General features: G+C 38.7%; 1 protein-coding gene across 1 annotated transcript in view; it reads left to right on the top strand.

Moving 5' to 3' along the window:
- The window catches only part of OXCT1 (3-oxoacid CoA-transferase 1), a 192,127-nt gene extending 170,321 nt beyond the window's left edge, over window positions 1-21,806 (top strand). The window contains exons 16-17 of the mRNA XM_036740818.1: window positions 5,573-5,674; window positions 21,261-21,806. Coding sequence (XP_036596713.1) covers window positions 5,573-5,674; window positions 21,261-21,302 — 144 coding nt within the window. The 3' untranslated portion in view covers window positions 21,303-21,806. The remainder of the gene's footprint in view (window positions 1-5,572; window positions 5,675-21,260) is intronic.
- The last annotated feature ends 266 nt before the right edge of the window (window positions 21,807-22,072 follow it).

The following is a 22,072-nucleotide window of genomic DNA, read 5'->3' as shown; positions in this document are numbered from 1 at the left end:
ACTTATCCCTTTGGCATAATTATAGAACTCAGCTTACAAGATGAACATTTCTATCTAAATGCAAAACTAAGATCTATAATGAGAGAAATATACCTAAGGCTATCCAGTCTTTATGGTCCGTATTTGGTCCTAGAGGGTGGCCTAGTAATTAGAGAGTTTGGTTTAAAGCCTGGAAGACCTGTGTTCAAACCCCTGCTCCAACACTTACTAGCTGGGTAACTCTGGGCATGCCATTTAATTCCTCTGAATCTTAATGTTTTTATCTGTAAAGTGAATAGGTTGGACTAGATGGCCTTCATGAGCATTTCCAGCTTCAAATCTGCGATCATGTAATTTCCAAACTCTCATACTTGAGAGATTAAATGAGTCTGATCACAGTAGCTCAACTTCATAAATGAATGAAAAAACATTTAAAAAAGCCACACAACTGGAAGCAGAAGTCCTGAGAGCCACAGTTGGCTAACCAGACCTTCGTTTATGAGCTCAGGTCCAGTTCATTATCCTTTCTGATATTCAAATTTTCTAAGAAATACATTAAAGAAAGTTGATGAAATGAGCTTTCTAGACATCATCAGTCTTAAGTAGTATTCTGTTTTATGATGTGTTCACAGTCAACTCCCTCAGGGATACTTATGTGAGTTTTGTAAAAGTGTCTCGTTAGAAATATCCAGTAGGCACAAAATAGTACAACTCTGTCTCACTCTTCATCAGTCCATCTTGCCTTGTATATGACCACCAGATAACTTTGCTCCCAGAGTGGCTTGGAAGAAGCAGCACCTTGAAAACAAATCCATATATACCTTTTCCCTCTCTTTTTTATCTTAAAGAGAAGTCTGGAGTTGGGGTTTCGGATTATGAGAGTTGTCTTCTAGTAGTTGAAAGGCTATGCCAGTTGCCTGGAAGAGGGACTAGGCTAGTTCTGCTTGGTACCAAGGGGAAAAACTAGGACCAGGGGATAGGAGGTAGAGGAGGAGAAGGAGAAGAAGATGATGAAGACAATGAAGAAGACAATGAAGAGGAATGACAATGAAGAAGAAGATGAAGATGATGAAGAGGACAAAGAAGAATAGAGAGGAGGAGGGGGAACAGGAGGAAGAAGAGGAGAAGGAGGAGGAGGAGGAGGAGAAGGAGAAGAAGGAGAAGAATTGTTATTGCTATTCAGCTCAAGCAAAAATGCCCTTATTAGGACAAATGAAATGGAGTTGCTTATACATCTGGTGAGTTGCCCATTCATGGAAAGTCTTCAGCAGAGAGTGGATATAAGGGACTTTGTAGAGGGAGATTCCTTCCCTGAGGTATGGGTTGGAAGAAGTGATTTCTGATATCCCTTCCAACTAAGAAGACATAATTCAAAATACATTATGATTTCTTATACAGAAAATTCTATCACAGAGAGCAGCTGGGAGGAGCAGTAGATGGAGTCAGGAAGATGGAGTACTTGGAGTCAGGAAAACCTGAGTTCAACTCTGGCCTCAGACACTTACCAGCAGTGTGACTCTGGGCAAGCCACTTAATCTATTTGCCTTGGTTTCCTCATCTGTAAAATGGGGAATAATATATATTCACAAAGAATAGATCACCTAGTCTATCTTTAAAGTACTTCCTAACCTGATAGCTGCCTATATCTGCACACTCAAATTCTTAATTCCAAACAAATGGGGCTGGTTGTCTCTCTGAAGGAGATATGTAGACCCCATCCCCCACCATCTCTTCACTTTTGCTTATACTATTTCACTTCATCTTGAATATCCTTCTTTTCCCACTTATCAATATGTTAGCCATTTCAAGGTCAAATTCAAGGCTCCTTCTCCTTTCTGAAGCTTCCTGGGGCCACTGTGACTCATAATAATCCCTTTCCTCTGAACTTGGAGCTCATGTTATCTATATTACTCATTTAGCACTTATCATAAACTGCCCTAGGAGGTCTTTAATATTGTTATCTTTATTGTTATTCAACTCTCGTTTTATTTAATGTGCTCATATCTTATCTCCCCAACTGTGTTGTAAGTTATGTAAAAGCAAAAGACCCCATCTTCAAGTTCTTTGTATACCCTCCTTCCCTCACACTCCTCTCTTCAATAAAAGCCTGGCCCTGGACTATGGATATAGGAGGTATTCATTCCACAAGTATCTGTTGAATGAGGCATGAAGGACCCTGCAACACCAGGACTGATAAGGATGACTAGATGGCCACTCACATGGGTGGGTGGGGGATGAGAAGTAATGTAGGGGGCAGGGAGAGGAGAGAAGACACAGAACTCTGTAGACAACTCTCTAAAAATTCCATTAGTGGCCCTCTGAAAGAGGAGGGTGCTGAGATTCTTGGAACCATCTCTTCTTTTATTAGTGCAGCCAGAGTGTGAACGATGGCTCCCCATGTGGAAGCCTAACCCACCATTATTGGCTTTATCTCTGTGAAAATCTCTCCATAGTGCAATCCTGCTGTGATAGGGAGAGGATAATGAACAAACCTTTCTGGGGGAAAGTGGCTCCTCTTTTCTCTCTTTTTAGATGTAATGGTAAAACGAATTTTCTCCTGGTGGAGAAAATTTTCTCCTGGTTCACTGTTACTTGGTCTTTGTTTACTTTCTCTGCTACCAGCTGGAATTCCTCGTGGGGTTACAGAGAAGTTAGTTTCCCCCGTCTAATAACAGACACCTTACTTTCCAGACTCAACTGCAGCATGAGGCATGTATAAATAAAAGCTGCAAGCCAATTTGCCCTAGTTTTAATTTTCCTTATACTTGGATCTTACCTTAATGCTACAGCACCTTATTTATTATTCTAGAAAATTCCCTGTTCTGTATTGTTTTAATGACTTCATCCAGAGGACTTGACTTTTCTTCTTGTCTGTTCCCTTTTTGTAAGTGTGCATTTATTCCTAATTCAGGACAGAAGAAAACAGAATAAATTGTGCCCCAGACATGTATTCCGCAAAAGAAAAAATTTCCATTTTCTGTCATTTTGAAATTAAACAAGTCATCCAAAGCAGTATAAAGAAACATTTCCATAATGATCATTTTTATTATCCAAACAAGTATTTGTTCTGGAGTGAGGTTTTTAAAAAAAAAAAAAACTTTAAATGTGCAAAAACAGATTGGTAAAAACATTGTGGTTTTTCAACTTAGCACCCTTTTCCTATGGAATCAACTTGGTTTAGCAAATAAAGAAGAGTACCTATTCCTTTCCATTCCCCTAGGTATTCTTCTCTGCAGTTCCCTAAAGAGGATCATCTTTGGGGAAAAGTTAGTATTTCAGAAATTCTCTCAAAGTTGTCACATTAAAGCCCTTGTAAGGTAATTATCTCAAACATAAATGGAAACAAAAGCCCTTACCAATCAAGCTGCCACAAGCTCTCCAGAATAAGGTATGTCTACAAATGAATGTGAATACATCGGACTTCCCCAAGGAATATGCAAATATAAGTTCTGAACCTAAATAACAGCTAGGTTGTATACAGAGGATTCATCAGATTTATCAGAGTAGAATATAACTATTCCCAGAAATAAAGGCCTTTTAAAAAGTGCCACATGAGGAATAGTTGAACTGGGTTTGTTTAGCCTGAAAATTAAGGAACAACTTGCCTCTTAGCTTAAAATATTTGTAGGGCTGTCACGTGGAAGGGAGATTAAGAGTAGATATGTACTTTATGGCCTTGGAGGGAAGAATTAGGACCAGCTGATAAAAGCTATGAGGAAACACATTTCACTTCAATACAAACATCAAAAAAATTTTTAATATTTAGAGCTATCTAATAATGTAGACTGGCATTCCAAGAAGCAAGTTTCCTATCACTACAGGTATTCAGACAAAGAATGAATAGCTATCTGATGTGAGCCCTATGAAAGAGATTCCTTGCTTTGGTAAGGAATTAGCCAGAAGACACTCCAATTCTTGATTTTAAATGTGGAAGTGTTTGTTTTGAATCTGAAACATCTTCCCTTCAAATGTACCTGTTGGGCCTAACTTTACCCTAACCAGCACCATTTCCACATGGCATCGGAAATGAGAAGTATACACAGGATATCTGACCACAGACTATGCCTTACAATTCTGAGTTATTTGAGTGACAATGAACACCATCATGTGGATATAAGAAGACCAATTCCTGCTCTGGATCGCCTCAGTTCCTTTTCAATATGGAGGAATATCTGTTTAAAGGCTCATATCTAGTGCCTGAGGAAATATCACTGGATAGAACCCCTCCAGGACCATAGGACTTTGTGGATAAACTCCCTTAGATATTCTCAGGGCAAGAAAACTCTCCCCTTTCACCTTCCTAGGCAGCTAGGTTGCACAGTGTTGAACTTGGGGTCTTAGATTTAGTTATCTTCTTAGATTCAGATACCTTCTTTGTCACATTCTTGGGTGAGTCACTTGATTTCTCTCAGCCTCAGCTTCTTTATCTGTAAAGTGGGAGAGGAGAAGGAATAAGCTTTTATTAAGCACCTACTATGTGCCAGGCACTGGGCTAAATTGCTTTACAGATATTACATCATTTGAAAATGGGGATAGTAATGGCACCTACCTCACAAGGTTGTTGTCAGAATCAAATAGATAACATGCGCAATGAAACCTTAAAGCTGTAAATAAATACTAGCTGATCTTAGTTATTATTATTAATCCTATAGCTATGTTATGGTTCCTTCCTCTATCTCTTTTAACTTTTTATCCTCAGCAACACATAATACTTTCCTGGGCCTTTCCCTTCCAACAGTTTTTATTCATTATTTTATCCATTCTGATGGAAATTTTCTAAAATGGAGAATGTATTTTCCTACCTTAACAACATTCCTTGATAAGTGAAGGTCATCAATGCTGACATAGTCATTACAAACACCAGTTATGGTCCAGTTGAACACAAAGCTGCACTTCCATCAAGGCTGTGGAGTGTACCGGGAAGAGCTTAGGACTTAGGGGGAGACTTGGATTCAACTCTCAGCTCCTATTCTTTCTACCTTTGTGACCCTTTCCAACTTGTGTTTGTTATTTTCGGATGCCTCCTAATGAGGAGTTACCTGTACCAGTGAGGAGGTCCCCAACCAATGAGGGTCAGCCCTTCCTTCTCAGATTATAGTTTTATTTGCTCAGGACGCAGGACACTAAGAAATTAAGTTGTAATGCCCAGGATCACAGAGCAAGTATGCATTAAAAGGCAAAAATTGAAGCCAGGCTTTCTTGACTATCTATGCTGTTTCTCTCCATTAGTCTTTTTTTTTTTTAATGAATGCCTATATTAATTTAGTGTCCCTTGTTTGACTAGTGTCAAAAAAAGTTTTTCTTTTTAATGTTACTTAAGCTGTTATTAGCAAATAAATGCCATTACTATCCACCATTTGTGTATATTCTAGCATCAACTCTTGGACAAGTAATTACTGTTTAGGAAATTGGCACATGTTAAATATAGATAATTGTTTTACAATTTCAGACTGCTAATTTTTTGGTTCCTTTTGGTCTCCATGCTTGTTTTCTCCGTTAGAAACGTGACTTGTGGTTTCTAGTTTCTTTGCCTTGTGTTATAAAATTATTATCATGCTAAAAATTATTGTTGTCACCTGCTTGAATCTGACAGGCCGTGTTTGATGTGGACAAGGATAAAGGGTTGACTTTGGTTGAAATCTGGGAAGGACTGACAGTGGATGACATAAAGAAGAGCACTGGGTGTGATTTTGCTGTAAGTATTTGTGTGAGTAAATGTAGCCATTTGTCCTCTATAATGAGCATGATTAATGGGTAAGTACAGGACATAAACCATTAATTTGTTATCACTTTTAGATTTGACCTTTCAGATACACAGGAGTGGAAGGAAGGGGTGGTCACAGATTAGATCAGGTGGGAACAGAGAATCATGCACTGACTCACAGGGGAGTAGTAAAAGTCGGGGTGGGGAGCACATGAATGGGAGGTTTAGATCAGGAATTAATTGGAAACACACAGAAAAGAGCAACTAGGTAGTTGGAAACAGAAGCTAAGGATGGGCTGTAGTTTAATCTCTGAAAATTTGTCTTAAATCTTCCAAAATGGCAGTCAAGATATACTACCGCCTAACTGTGTGACCTTCACATGAGGAAGCAAATCCTCTTCGTTTCTTTCAGGGCATGATATTAAACCAATCAAAGAATTGCTACCTAGTGAAGGTTTGTGGATTTGATTACTGCAAACCTTAAAGAACATTTAAGTTCCAGGGAGGGTTCTAACACTACTAGAATTATACTACTAGGCTTCATTTTAAGAAAATGCAATGTATTACGATTCATATTAACAGCAGGTAAATTAGGAGGAGGAAGATAATTAACATTATAAAATAATTTACTTTGCTTCAGAAAAAAAAAAACAGGAGGGGGTGAGCTTTAAATTGGAACATAGGGAGTGATTTGGGAGAATGGTTAATCCAGTAAGGGGAGGAATGTGAAATAAGATTTGGATTAAGTACTCATCCATGGACCACTAATCATCTCTCAGCTTGAAAGGGGAAGGGAGAGAAGGAGGAAAGGAAAGAGTGAGCCCAGGTCATAAGAAGATCCTGAGTTAGGAGGACTTGCTGATCAAAGATAATCAGAAATGAGGACAAAAACATCTCTCAAGTCAGGGGTAAAAAGATTTCATTTGCATATAACTTTTCAGGAAGACATCTCCTATGTATGGTGAGGTATATCTCTCAAGAAAATAGAAAAAAAAAACAGTTGCTACAGGACTACCTAACCTTCAAAAAATCATTCACAAAGGGGATTTGGTAAATCACAAATACATTTATTTCTTAGGTCCTGAATGGCTTGTACCTATCAGAGTATAACAAATTGCTGTGAAAACAGGTTTGCTGCATAATTCATTACTCACATATATAACTATTCATGGTGCTCTGCCAAGGTCCTTGTCCATTAACCTTTTCTGAATTTCCCTTTGAAAATACTCTTCCAGCAATACCTTGCACAAAGAGCCCCTCTTTAATTAGCTTTCCAGTAACTACAGAGGAAAAATAGAATTTGTCTGTACTTTATTCTAGACTTATCCTAGCGGTGGAATAACAAAACTTATTTAATAAGACATTCTTTAACTCAACCCACATGAATTGGCCAATCTCCCCCTCGATAAGGGAATAATATATATTTTTAGATGCAATAGATACTTTATAGCAAAGGAGACTGGAAAAAAAAGACAGACCCTGGTCCCTGGGTACCTCTGTTTTATTTGTGTAGGCAAATATGGAATTAAAGAAAAGATGGATTGTGGGACTGATGGAATTTGTACTTCTTAACTCTGACTGATGTTATTCATGCAGTCCACTCTTTCACCTGGCATAGCTGAGAAATGTGGTCTGGTTAAGTAGGTATTCTGATAAATGAATGAGAGTTTTCCAAGGATTTTAAGGCAGCAAAATATGCTTAATAATAAAATGATGCTGACTGTAGTTTAAACCTTTTCATCATTACAACATGAATATAACTCCTCAAGTCTTACACAGTCATCATTATGAATACCAGCTATCAGTGTACTATAGTCACACAGGGATGCTAGCTACTGGAGGTAATTACTTGACCGAATACTAAATAAAAAGGTAAAAATAAGACTATAATACTTCAGTGCATATTAAGATTGAACTAGTGCAGGGGCTAACACTGTAAATAGAGAGAACGGGACGGATGTGAGGAGGGTTGGTTCAATTGATAGGGCTTGCCACCTAATTGGATACTGGTGGGAAAGGAAAGGACAGAGACAGAGGTGACTTTAAGGTTTCTAACTCAGTTAGTACCTTCAAGAGAAATACAGAAATTTACAGAAGAGATGGGTTTCCATTGGAAAATAATGGTTTACCTTTTGGATGCAGCATCATAATAACCTACATTTACAACTGTAAGAGATCATGAAATCCAGCTTGCTCATTGCAAAGATGAATAAACTAAGCCCAAAGGGGTTACATGACTTAACTGAAGTTTCACAGGTAGTAATAACAAAGATTTGAACCCATGTCCTCTGACCCCAAATTGAGCACTATGACCAAAATTATAAGCAGTTCTATTGCTAGACTGCAGCATCTTATCAACGACTTATGTGCAAGAAGTGGCTTAATATATGTCAAATTATATGACAGGTAAAGGATGTGGGCTCATTGTAGTGAGACCAAGGGAGGATAGCCCAAGTGTTGAACTTATCGGCAAAATATTCAGAGAAAATTCAGAAAATTCAAATATAGGGCAAGACACGGACAGGAATCTCACAGGATAAGAAAACATCTAGTCAACATTGGTAGAAGGAATACCCAGACCAGTGGAATCACAAACCATCAAACAAATCATCAAGCATTTATTAAATACCTACTGTGTGCTGGCACTGTGTTAGGCACTGGGGATACAAAGACAAAAATGAAGCAGTTCTTGCCTGTGAAGAGGTTACAGTCTACTGGAGGGACAAGATCTACACAACTAAGTAATTTCTATCTGTCTGTCTGTCTGTCTATCTATCTGTCTGTCTTTTTTTTTGGAGGTGGGAAGGCAGGGCAAGGTCACACAGCTAGTAAGCATGTCAAGTGTCTGAGGCTGGATTTGAACTCAGGTCCTCCTGACTCCAGGGTCAGTGCTCTACTCACTGTTCCACCTAGCTGCCCCTCTTCCTTCCTTCCTTCCTTCCTTCCTTCCTTCCTTCCTTCCTTCCTTCCTTCCTTCCTTCCTTCCTTTCTCTCTTTCTTTCTCTCTTTCTTTCTCTCTCTCTCTATCAATCTAAAATATTAAATGAGCTTGAGAGTCATTGGGTCATCCAGGTAGAGATATCCACCAGGCATTTGGAGACTTCAACTTAGAATTTAGGAGAGAACTTAGTCACAAATAAATAGATTTGGGAGTCGTTGGCAGACAGGTGATGATTGAATCCAGGAGAATAGATGATATCACTCTGGGAAAGAGTGTAAAGAGAAGAAAGAAAGGCCCAGGGCAATGCCTTGTTATACTGAGTGCCTACAGCATTCCCACTGCCGATCCAGGTATGATGGGGCATACAGAGGAAGAAGAAAATGTTGTCCTTCACCTTAAAAGACCTCAGTCCTCTCTTCCTGGCAAGACTACAGCTAAACCTTGAGGGACAAGTATATACTGCTTTACTGCTTGTCTACTTGTCTGCAGTGGTATCTCAAAGAAACCAGATACAGACATTCCTTGCCAAGGAATGGATTTATATTCACCCATATCTATAAGGAGCTGGCATTCTGTCAGAAGGAGAGTACACTCTAAGGATTTCAGTGGGTTGAGGAGACAATATATTGGACGTGGGCTTAGCTCCTACGCTTAAATCCTCTTCTGTCCAGCTAGTAGATCACCTTGGCAGGGTAATCTGCTTTGGCGTTTATGGGCTTATAACTTTGATGAAACTATGAAGGAACAGAATGAGAAATTGTACTTTTAGTAGATGTTTTTCATTATAAAAATAGACAGGCGAAGTCAGTCTACATAAAGATTCATCTTCTTCTTTTTTTTGTAAAAGCCAGCCAGTTTCCACATCAAGGGTACGAACAACATTAGAAGCTCAAAATAGGTCTGACATGACAAAGAAAAGAATCAGATGTTTCATTAAAAAAATTAAGCTGTCCATATTCCTTTGAGAGGAAATGTTATAAACCATCTATTTGAAATCATCTGTTTTCAACAGAAGAGTTTTATTTCATTAAGTTATTCCCACAGATGTTCCATTGCTTAAAAAAGAAAATGGATTGTTTCTGAGACTGCCTTGTTTAAATACAAAGAGCCATGTGTCTTTCCTTGTACATGGTAGAGAATTCTCATTGATAACAACTGGAGATCCATGCAAATGTAGACTTTTACTTTTTGTTGACTTATTACAAGTCTGTCTTGAGAAAGAAATGTCTTCCAAATGGCAACTCAGAATAAAAGCATTCTTAGGTGTGCAGCAAGCTTAAACTGAACTTATTCTCTGAGAAATCCATTAAGCTGTGCCATTTAAACAATGTATATGTTCTGGGGAGTGGGGGAAGTGATTCTATGCCAAATACACAGTTTGAATAGTAAATCCTTTGATAGTAAAATTGAAAGATGGTGTAACATTCAGCATTATGAGACGGCAATTCAGACACAGTTATTAAGTGAACTAAAAAAAAAAGAAATGAATTTGTAAATAAGTGATGTGTTTTCCTCTCACACACTAATTTAATAATGTAGTATATTCTCTAAGGGCCTGGTTTTTCAGTTCAAAAGCACTACAAAAATCCTGAAACATATGGGTAAACACTAACAGGTACATTGACATAGATTTCAGTCTAGTGTTGTCAAGCAAGATGATGCATTATTTAAAGATGGCAAGTTAGCCACAGAATCCTAAAGTCAGAGGTGACCCTAAGTAGTAATCTGCTCTAACTCTTCTTCTACTCCTTTGGCCATGGACACTTGGCCTTGAAGTAATTTGAAGAAACCAATGACAGTCGGTCTAGGAAATCTGAGTGTATAGAATAACCTTGGAATAAAGGGCCAACGGTTGCAGAAGTTTGGGAGGGACTGGTTCTGTCATTTCATTGGTAAAGAAAACTTCCATGTGAGGAAGCAAGATCTACCATTTTAGAAGTTGCCTGGAGGTCTCTGAGGTTAAGTGACTTACACAGGGTCACTCAGGTAGCATGTGTCAGGGGTGAGACTTGAACCCAGAACAAGTCCAGCTCTCTATCAACCGTATAGCCACCGATAAAACAAAAGAAATTAAACTTAATTTTCTTTATCAAAAAACATTTCCACATGCCATGAGTATTTTGGATGCATGCATAATTTCATGGTTAATATTTTAGAGGGAAATTATTATTAGCATATGCATATCATTAGCTTTGGCTCTTTTTTTTAACAACAAAGGGCTTTAAACTTCAGCTGGTTTAGTGTATCCTTTGGGTAAGTTACTTTCACAGCTTCTGTTCTCTTTAGCAATAGGATCCTAGTAGTTACAGCCCTTTAAATAATTAAACTTTCAGATGCTTAAAGGTGGCTATTATCACCCCTCAGATTTCTCATCTTCAGACTCAATTACCAGAATCATTTATTTAGAGTTGAAAGGAGTCTCAGAGGTCATTGAGTTCAAGTCCCTTATTTTATAGATGAGGCTCAGAGAGAGTAAAGGAAAACCCATGGAAGCTAGTTAAAAAGCATCTGTGGTAAGATTTGAACCCAGACCTTTTGGACTCCAAGTGCATCACACTATCCATGTGACACCATGCTGATTCTAAGCCAAATTTGTGTTCCCTGCTGTTATAATAATAATGATGATGATAATGATAACAATTACAGATTTAATTTACATAGTGCTTGAAAGTTTGCAAAACACCATACATGTGTTTTCTCTTTTGATAACCAACACAATATAATCCACAGTATATATTTTGTTGTAACTTATGAGAATCTGCTCCCTTGAGAGTGCATGTATAACATGTGCCATCATCTATCAGCATTTCAAGAAATCCGTTTTAGCAGGATTCGCCTTTTCATAAAAAGAAAGATTTACCACTCCCTGGTCATTGAAGCTTCTAGCCTTTATTAGAAATTTGGAGCAGCGAAATTGGGTGAGAGGGAAACGAGAAAATAAAGAATAGAACTGAGGTTTGTTTATAAAAGCATAAAATTAATTTCAGAGTGAAAGAGACCTCAGAAGCCATCTATTCCAATGTATACCTGAAGCAGGAAACATTGCTTTATCATCTAATGGTCATAGTCAGATTCTCATTTGAAGACCTCTAGAAGGAGAGAACTTGCTATATCCCAAATCTCTTTGAGCCCTTCATGGCCAAACTCCTAGAAAGTTATCTCCATATCTTTACTTCCCACCTGCAGAATTACAGATTTTGGGAGTTGGGAGGGACCTCAGCAACCGTGTAGCCCAATCCATACACATGAAAGGAGTCTTCAGTATAGCTTCTGATAAGAGGCACATGCAATGCACTGTGCCAGGTTCTGGGATTATGGAGGCAAAACTGAACAATGCCTGTCCTCAAGGAGTTTACATTCTACTGGGGATAATGCAAACTATACATAGTTTAGCAAATACAGAGCATCACAAAGCAATTTCAAAAAAGTGTCACTTCCCAGTATGACTTCTAGCCCCACTATGCAATTAAAACTACTCTTTTCCCAGGTATACCAGTCATCTTTGAAGTATGAAATCCAGTGACCTTTTCTCAGTCCTCATTCTCTCAATCCTCCTCTACCTTATGAATGTGTTGACTACCTCCCCCTCCTCCTGTATATTCTCTCCTTTCTTAAGTAATGCTATGCTTAACTTAAGTCTGCTCTTGACTGTTTAATTTCCTCAGGCTCCTTTGCTATATAATCATTCTCTTCCCTCACATTCAATGGTTTCTGTTCTGGGTCCTTTCTTCTTTTTGTTCTCTCTTGGTGATCTCCCATGGGATCAGGGATCAATGCCTCAGATACCTAAATCTCTGTTGTCTAGCTCTCTCTCCTGAACTTCAGAAATATATTAATCAAATAGGTTTTATATACCTTAAAGTGATCCATAAATGCTACTTATTACTATTGTTACTACTACCACTACTACTACCACTACCACCACCACTACTACTACTACCACTACTGCTGCTACTACTACTACACCACTGCCATTACTGCTGCTATTGGATTTTCCTACCCAGATTTCCTAGAAATCTCAAACTCAACATGTCTAGAATAGAGCTCATTATATTTTCCCCCAAACCTATCTCTCCTCCAATATTCCTTATTTCTTTCGATGACACCACCTTCCTTTTACTCAGTGAAATGTGTGTCTTAGGAGTCATACCAGATACCCATTAATTGTCAAGTCTTGTTGGCCCTACCTTTATAGCATTTCTCAGTGACTTCTCTTTACTTACACAATCTGGACCCTAGTTTAGACCCTCACCACTAATTGCCCTCCCTGCTCCCTGTCTCTTTTCTCCTATCCATCCTCCATACAGCTATCAAATGGACATTCCCAAAGTATGGATGTGACTATTACCCCATTAGTCATAAACTTTAAATTGCTTATTTTTGCCTCTACTATTAAAGTAATCTCCTGTAGCCAGGCTTTTAAAGCCTAATCTTATTTCATGTTATGTCCCTTTATATACTCTTTGTTCTAATCAATTTGTACTCACAGATGTGTTTCTCATGCATAGCAGTCCATCCTCTTTCTCTGTGCCTTTACATAAAGGGCTCCCCAAGTCTAGAATCCCTCCTCTTCTCTAGCTTCCTTCAAAATATAGCATAGACACCACCTCCTATAGTCCACTTTTCCTGATCTCCCAATCATGAGCACTCTCCTCTTTCTTCATACTGCTTTGCATTACTGTGTGTTTGCTTTCTTGCGTATGTGCTCTCTTCCCCCCCGTGACCAATAAAATGTAAGACCCTTGAGGTGGGACTATGACTATGTGTCTCTAGCACCTAGATCCAGTGCCTTATACATAGGTGATTAATATGTATGTGTTGAACTGAGTTGATGAATTTGGATGGATCTAATTTATCTAATTATAATTTTTGAGGGATATTCATTTTTCCTTTTTATTTATTTTTAGCATTTTTTTACATTGTGATTTCTGAATTCTCTTCCCCCACCTACTGAGAAGGCAAGCAATATTATATCAATTATAGGTGTGAAATCATGCAAAACATATTACTTATTAGCCATGTCACAAAAATGCAAGAAAAATAAAGTGAGAAAACTATACTTTAATCTATACTCAGAGTTCATCAGTTCTTTCTCTAGAGGTGGATAGCATTTTTCATCATGAGTCCTTTTGAATTGTCTTGGATCATTGTTTTGATCAAAGTAGCTAAGTCTTTCACATTTGATCATTCTTACAATATTGCTGTTACTGTATACAGTGATCTTCTGGGTTCTGCTCACTTCACTTTGCACCAGTTCATATGTCTTCCCATGTTTTTCTGAAGCCATCCCCCTCCACATATGGTGCAATAGTACCCCATTACAATCAGTTGGATCTAATTATTGGGGAATTTTTCCTCATAACTATCCAGTATATGCCTGTCCATAATTATACTTCCTAGTCCTGAGCTCTGAGACCAAGCAGAACAAATCTAATTAATCTCTCTCCCATCTGACAGACATCTTGGAACAGAGCCACCATGTTCCCCCTATCTTTTCTTCAGGCTTAATGCTACTCTGCCTCAAGCCTCCTAGTTCATTCAACTGATTATAAGATGACATGGTTTTCTTTTTCTGCATTGCTGTTTACTCTCTTCTATACCCGTTACAGTTGCTCAAAGTCTCTCTTAAAATGTGTCACCCAGAACTGAACACTATCACAGATGTCATTTGATAGGGGTTAAAGTACAAATGGATAGTGTGAAGTCAGAGTTGGAATCATACAACCAAGGTTTCAATTAGAACTCTTCTCCTTAGAACCTTTGTGACCTTGGACAATTCCTATAACCTCCATATTCCTCAGTTTCTTCATTTATAAAATTAAGGTTTGGTACAACTTATTTGGGGGCTATCCTGCACTCATTGGCCTTGAATCAATAAATTGATTCATATTGAGCTTGAAAAACATGTTTTTCAAATTCCCTTATCCTGTATTTTTGTAGTTGAGTTTGGTAATGCAGTAGTTTAACCAGTTTCACTTCTGTGTAACTCTGCCTTCATCCAACTGACATCTGTTCATCTTATCCACAAGGATGTGAGTGAGGGACTTTGTCAGATGCCTTCTGAAGGTCAGTTAGCCTATGACCATGGGATTCCCCTGATTTTCCATTCTGTTAACCTTGTCAAAGGAATTGCTTATGCTTAATGACCCTATGCTGGCTGGTAATGATCACCATTTCCTCTTTAAAGTACTGACAAACTTTTTTATTTTTTTTTGATGGAATTTTGATGGAAACCTAAATGGAGGTCACGAAATCTTTCTACCCCTTTCTGAAAATGGGGACGCTACTTTTCGGTCTCTAGTTCCATGACTTTTCTCTCAGTCTCTGTGACTTTTCAGAGATCACCAACATTGACTCAGTTATCACATTGGCAAGGTCATTCAGACCATCAAAAATGTTGACTTGAGTTCATTGAATTTATCCAATCTTTTGACCTTTCCTCATTTATCTTGGGTTTTCATTTCCTTTAAACCATTTTGGTTCTAGCTTTCCCAGCCTAAAGGGGCAGAAAACAGAAACAAAATGAAATTCAGTAATTTTACCTTCTCCTCATTGTTTATTATCATCCGGACACCTTATCCTTGGCCCTAATCATCTTTCTTGCCCCTTAGTTTGCTTAAAAATCTTCTCTCCACTTTGAAATTCATCCCTCTTATATACTGGAGCCATCTATATTTCACATGTGAAACTACAAGAACCTGAATCATAATTTCTTTTCTAATTTCCTCTTTATATGATAAAGTTACAATGCATTTCTTTTATAAAGTACCTACTATAGTACTTTGTACCCATTGGTACTCCTGAAAGGTCGTTAGTTGAATCTGGTATCATTTAGAAGACTGTAGACATCAACTAAATGATATTCCCTCGGTCTGAAAGAGTTACTGAAATGTACCTTCTTAAGTGCGGCTTCTTACCAGACAGTGATTTAAGCATAGAGGGTAATCTGGTTTATTGCTTTTTATTGTCATCATTTTATCATTATTGTTATTACTGCCTAACATCTCTCTAATTTAAAAAAAATGTACTGACTTTTTTGGGAGGTGGGTAGATGGAGATAGAGGGGTGCCCATTCATCCACAGCCGACATGCCATTAGCCTTGCTAGTAGCGTTTAATTTATTTTCAGGCAGACGTTGGTTTTCCATGATAATGGGAGATAATAACTCATATTTATATAGTGCTTTAAAATACGGAGGGCTTTCTTCTCAACAACCCTGTGAGGAAGTTAGGATAAATATTGTTTTTTTTTACAGGGTAAAACTTTTGGGGAGCAGGGTGGCACGGTGAAAAGAACACTGTAGTCAGAGAACCTGGGTAAAAATCCTACTTCTCACATCTACTGCTTTTACTAATGTGTGACTTGAGTCAAGCCACTGAACTTCCTTGGGCCTCAGTTTCCATATCTACAAAATGAGGGAGTTGGACGAGATAGCCTGTAAGATTCTTTCTAAGCCCTAGATGTACATTCTTTTGCTTTCTCTGGCAAAAGTAGTAAACAGCAGAGCTGGTACTCATTAGAGCTCAGGTCTCCTTACTTCAGGTCCAAAGCTCTGCTTTATTCCTTACATCTGTTAACCAGCTGCTTCCAGTTTTTCATGCTCATCAGTCATTTCACCCAAACTTGTGGACCCCGAGTCTAGAGACCCCACTCCAGGTTTAGAGCCTGCTGTTGATTAGCTGTGAGACCTTGGGCAAGTCTCTTAACCATTCTTCCCCAAGTTTCCTTTCTGTAAATATTTCCTAAGATCCCTTCCAGCTCTAATACCTGTTAGACTCTAAGTTTGGTTAAGTTTCTCACCTCCTCACTTTTTACCTGATATGATACAAGATAGAGAAATGAAAGAAAAATAGGCAATTTGAGAAAGAAAGTACATAGAGTGAAACTTTGATTCACAGAAGCCTTAGAACAAGTTGTCTTGTCCAGGACTAACCAGGTTTCCAAAGAAAATGACTTTGTAAATCATTTGAACCCGCGCTGCTGGGATTTATAGATGTCGAGAAAAATACCTTCCCACACAACTTCTGTGTTTCCCCACCCAGTGAAAGGTAAACAAAGTCAACCCCAAGCAAAACTGTGAAGTCTACCAGCTGCCTCTGGTGGTGCACCCTTCTACATTATCTGCCTCCTCCTTCTATGTCGCCCGGCTTCAGGAGCCCAGTCCCCCTTATTGATCGGTCGGTTGTATTTTGACTGAAAATCAGGCAAATGAGGTGTTGCCTCAACTCAGCATTTTTAATCTCTCCTTGCGGAAGGGAAGGCTACATCCCATCCCGAAGGAATTAAGAGACCTCAGCAAGGACATAAACAAATCGTTTATTTGTTTTGCCAGGGCAGAGGTCCTTAACCTGGAACAAATTTTTAACAAAAAAAACTTTCAGTAACTGTATTTCAATAACTTTTTTTCTGTAATGTGTATTTTATTCTTCTAAAAACTTTATTTTGCCTGATGGCACAGTGAGTAGACCACTGGCCCTGGAGTCAGGAGGATGTGAGTTCAAATGCGGCCTCAGACACTTGACGCACTTACTAGCTTTGTGACCTTGGGGAAATCACTTCACCCCAATTGCCCTGCCTTCTCCCTCCAAAAAATATAAAACCTTGATTTTGAGAAGAGCCCATAACTTCTCCAGACTTCCAGAGAGGTCCATGATACCGAAAAGGCTAAAAATCTGTAGGTCGGGGAAACTCCTGAAATGACCAGATTCTGATGTTCACCAGCACAGGGACATGAGGGCACCTGCAACAACATTAACCTTCCTTCACTCCCATACGGTGTAAACCACTCTCTCCCTTGGCAACACCCCCCCCCCCCAACACACTTTGTCCTGGGTCTTGGACAATGATCCTTCTGTATAACACAACCCCCTCTCTCTTCTTTCCACCAGAGCTCTCTTCTCCTGGGCTCCCAGTCAGCTCTAAAGCTATGATCGCATGATCCCTGATGAACCAATTTCTGGTTTCCCAACTTCTCAACTTTACCTTCTCTGGAATCAGCACGTTATCTTTCTTTAATTTTTTTTTCTAAAGGCTTTTGACTGGTTTTATTGCTGATAACTGCAGGAGTGGCAGGGTGGTCTAACGGATAGAAAATGCCTTGAAGTTAGGGTGACTTGGGTTTGAGTCCCTTCTCTGCATACACACTGGTTTTATGATGCTGGGTTTGTCATTTAACCCCTTAATGTCCCCCTCCTTAGTGCCCCCAAGCAGTGCTTCGAGTGGCAGAGTAGATGAAGATCTGTAGTGCTGAAGGGAACTTTCACAGTGAAGGTTCCCTGTAACAATGAAATCACAGGTCTAATCTTACCCCCTCCCCCAGTCTTTCTTCCCAAAGCCTGAAGCCGCAGAAAAGTGTACAAGAGTTTAAAATAACAAAAGGTGGGTCAAGTTGTAGAGCCAAAAGAAGTCTTATAGTGCTATTGGCTAGTAACAGTATAAAAATGAGTTTGACCTTAATCCTGGGCTAGTCCTGCCGCAGACTCATTCCCAGTAGGGAAGTTGGCTAGGTCGGCTACTAGGTCATAGGATAGGTTTGGGTTGTCAATGCCACTGAAAGTCCTAGACCGTTTTAGAATATTCGTCTTTAGAATACTATTATTACTATATAAATTTTTCTCCTGGTTCTGTTCACTTCACTCTTCATCAGATCATACAAGTCTTCCTTTTTTAAAAAAGAATCTAAGATATAATATTTTATTTTTCCTCAATTACATGGTAAATTTTTTACATTTGTTTTTTGTGAAGTTTTGAATTCTAAATTCTATCCCTTCCTCACTCTCCCCCCTCCACCCTGAGATGGTAATCAATCAGATATAGGTTATACATGTGCACTCATGTAAAACATTTCTATATTAGTCATTTTGTATAAGAAAACTCGAATAAAAGATAAAGAAAGTGAAAAATAATATGCTTCAGTCTGTATTCAAACAATATTGGGGACCATCTCCAGTTGTCCTGATCTATAACTTGCCTCTCGACCCAGATGGCTCCAGAGGAGAAAGTGAGGCTAGTGATTTTGCACAGCCTGCCTCACTTGAATCCAATTCGTTTTCAGGTCATGGCATCACCTTCTGGATGTCGTGGTCCTCTTCAAGAAACAAATCTTCCCAAGTTTCTCTGAAAAGTTCCCTTTCATTATTTTCTACAGTACAATAGCATTTCATTACATTCACTGCTTATTGTATTAGCTGTGGAAACCCTTTTTGAGAACGGTATATCTCATCTGACCTACTGTGGACCCAACCTTAAAGCTGCCGATTTTATATTCCCTGCAGGCATTAGAGCTCTGACCCTTGGAAGTATATAATTTCTTCCCTTTAACCCCATTCCAGCCTTGCCATCCTAAATAGAACAAGGGAAACACTACCTTATCTGACCCTCCAAATTCTTCCTGCAGGCCTCAAATCAACCTGCTTAACATGAAATGACCACCTCATCCCTAGAAGTCTTAGAGGTGTAGGCCTAATGGAAATCCTATTTCTCCCTTGACCCCATTCTTTTCCATCCTGGTTAATGAAGTGAATTTCATTTGCCCCTTGTTAAGCCTGTTCTTGAGGAGAAGCTCAGTTCATCCACTGTATATCTAGGATAGCATCTGAAACTCGTGCCCTTCCTTCTAAGGCCCAAGAAGACTAGAAGACAAGGTGCCCCAATCCTCTGGAGCCTGATTCTCTCATGGCCATTGCCTTTAAGGACTACAATTGGACTGCCTACTCTTACTTCTCACAATATTTCTCCCGCTCATCAATTCTTGTTCCAAGTATTTTAGAGACCCTTAGGCCTACCAGAATATACCATACCATATCTTCCTTAAATTTACTCCCCTTCTCTTCTGCCAAGGGCACTACTATTCTCCCAATCACCTACATTTGTAACCTCCACACCATCCTTGGCTCCTCCCTTCCCCTCACCGCCCCTCACACTTGCTAAGTGTTGTCAGTTTTGCCTCCATACAGTTCCTCTGTCCACAGTCTTTCCTCTGCTCAGGTGGCCACCATGTCACCTCTCTGCTGTGCTGTAATGGTAGCCTGCTTCCATTATCTCTCCTTTCCAATCCATCCTCTTCATACGGGCAGCCAACGTAATCTTCCTAAGGCACGCATCTGACCGTGTTATTACTCTATTCAAAAACTTCAGAGGCCTCCTGTTGCCTCAAGGATAATTTACAAATTCCTCAGCTTGACATTTAAAACCCTTCACAGTCTATGTGTAACCTTTTCCAGCTTGTATTTTTCATTATTCCCCTTCAGATACTCAACTTTGCAGTGAACCTAGACTGCTAGCAATTCCCCAAACTGAACATGGTCTCAGCTACATTTATACAAGCAGCCCCCATGCCTGGCATGTACCTCCCCAGTGATGCCTTCCCCGATCCTCCCAGTTGTTAATGTGTTCTTCCTCCTCAAATTACCTTTTATTTCTTTATCTTTACATCTGTCATTCTCCTTACAAAATACGAGCTCCTTGAGGACAGCATCTTCTGGTTGGGGAGTGAGGGAAAGGTTTCTCTCCAGTGTTTTGCACATAATGGGTGCTTACTAAATGTTTGTTGAATTGAATTAAATATTAAATTAATATGCCAAGTGTTATTTGCATACCAATACTTAATATACTAACTAAACTCCAGTTATCTTGAATGAATCATCTGCAGATTTACCCTAGGGAAATGATGTTTTCCATGTCCTTATCACAATAGATTTACAATAGAAAAATACTTAATAAATCAATAAGCACTTATAAATGCTTGCTATGTGCCAGGAAAGTATCCATATACTACTAATAGTAGACATTTCCTACCAATGACAGTGTGTTGTATATGTCCCTTCCAGGACTTGTAACCTGTCCTTCTCCATAATAAGTCTGCCAGAAGGCCCACCCCCATCAGGTCTTCCCTCCAGCTCCTTCTCTGCTACAAACAATATACGTCCCTTCTACCACTTTCTCTAACTTTAATCCAACTCTAGTTTTCTCTTCCCTCTGCTCTAAGATTCCCTGTCTCTTTTCTGCTTCTGATATTATTTTAGTTAATATTTAATGAACTTCTGTGCCATTTGCCTGGCCCCTCCATGCCTCAATAGCCAATATCTTATAATATATTTCTGTGATTCACTATTTCCAATCCTCAGTCTGATAAATTTTTGTTGGAATTCATTTCTTTTTCATTGTTTCATTTATTTATTTCATTGTTAATTTATTCCATTTATTTATTTTCTCATTTATTTATGGCATTTTAAATTTTTATTTGTTTAGATAATTTCTGGTCTATAGAATTAGACTCACTTGGGTTCTTTTTTAGACATACAGCTTTCACTCTGCATCACTATAGGAGGGATAGTACCATAGGGTCCTTCGGGTCCAACTCTCTCATAGAAAGCAGCAGGGTGGATCCCCTCTTTGAAATCATTTGTCCTTTATATGGTGTTTAAGAAGAACGAGCCCTAGAAAGATCACATTAATGAGGAGTAGTTTGAGAGCACGAGAACCTCTCTTTCTTATGATAAGAAAGAGTAAGGAAATTCTAAAGGACTCAGACTGTATGACTTCCTAGTGTTCACACCATTTGGCTGTGAGAGATGTCTAGTATTCTATGATTATCAGGATTTTGAACTAATTTTTTTTCTTTTCTTTTTTAACCAGGTTTCACCGAAACTCATGCCAATGAAGCAAATTGTAACTTGAGATGTGGACCAAAAAGCATTTATTGCACTGCACTGTGGGTTTTGAACATTTTTTTCTAATCACACAGGAGTTAATAAAAAGGAAAGGAAATCCACGTCTGTATCACATCTATATTTTTTTTTCCTAAGGACTACACACCTAGTTTTGTTTGTTGCATATCAGGTTCTTTATAGCTCTTTAAACCTTTCTTCTCTGTCAATGACATCACGTCTGAATAAAAAAGATACACAAGGATTTCTTCAAGAATAAATGCCGACTGAAGAATCTGTCTTCTACAAGTCATGCTCACAGTAAATGTTGCCTTCTGGTTCTATTGTATTTATGTTCGTTTACATGTAATTATGCTAAGAAGACAATCATGTACCAAGAATTTTGTCAAAGTGCTTTCCTTCATAATTAAAACGAGGCAAAATGTCACTATCTGGAGTAAAATTAAGGCTTGATGTTATTAGCAGAATTAAATGGAAATTTGTATAGAATATACTTAAATCTTTTAAACATGAATGATGACTTTTTCTTCCATAACTCTTCTCACAACTGCTAGACTCCACTATTTGGGCCTTGACAAGCAAGTCCAGTAACTATGGAAAGTCATCCCCCCTCCTTTCCAGGAAACATATTTTTTTTCTCTTCACTGTAGCTAAACAGGTGTTACCAGTCCTTCGAAAATGGATGCAGGAAATTTTATAAAGGAAAAGGTGAATTTATGTTGGAGAGACTGACTTTTAGTGATGTCCTATAAATAGGATTATTGAGTAGGCTGTAGTAGG

Source organism: Trichosurus vulpecula, chromosome 1 (genome assembly GCF_011100635.1).
Source record: "Trichosurus vulpecula isolate mTriVul1 chromosome 1, mTriVul1.pri, whole genome shotgun sequence".
NCBI classification, from domain to species: domain Eukaryota; kingdom Metazoa; phylum Chordata; class Mammalia; order Diprotodontia; family Phalangeridae; genus Trichosurus; species Trichosurus vulpecula.
Note: the sequence above shows the minus strand (reverse complement) of the source record. Positions and strands in the feature narration are given on the sequence as shown.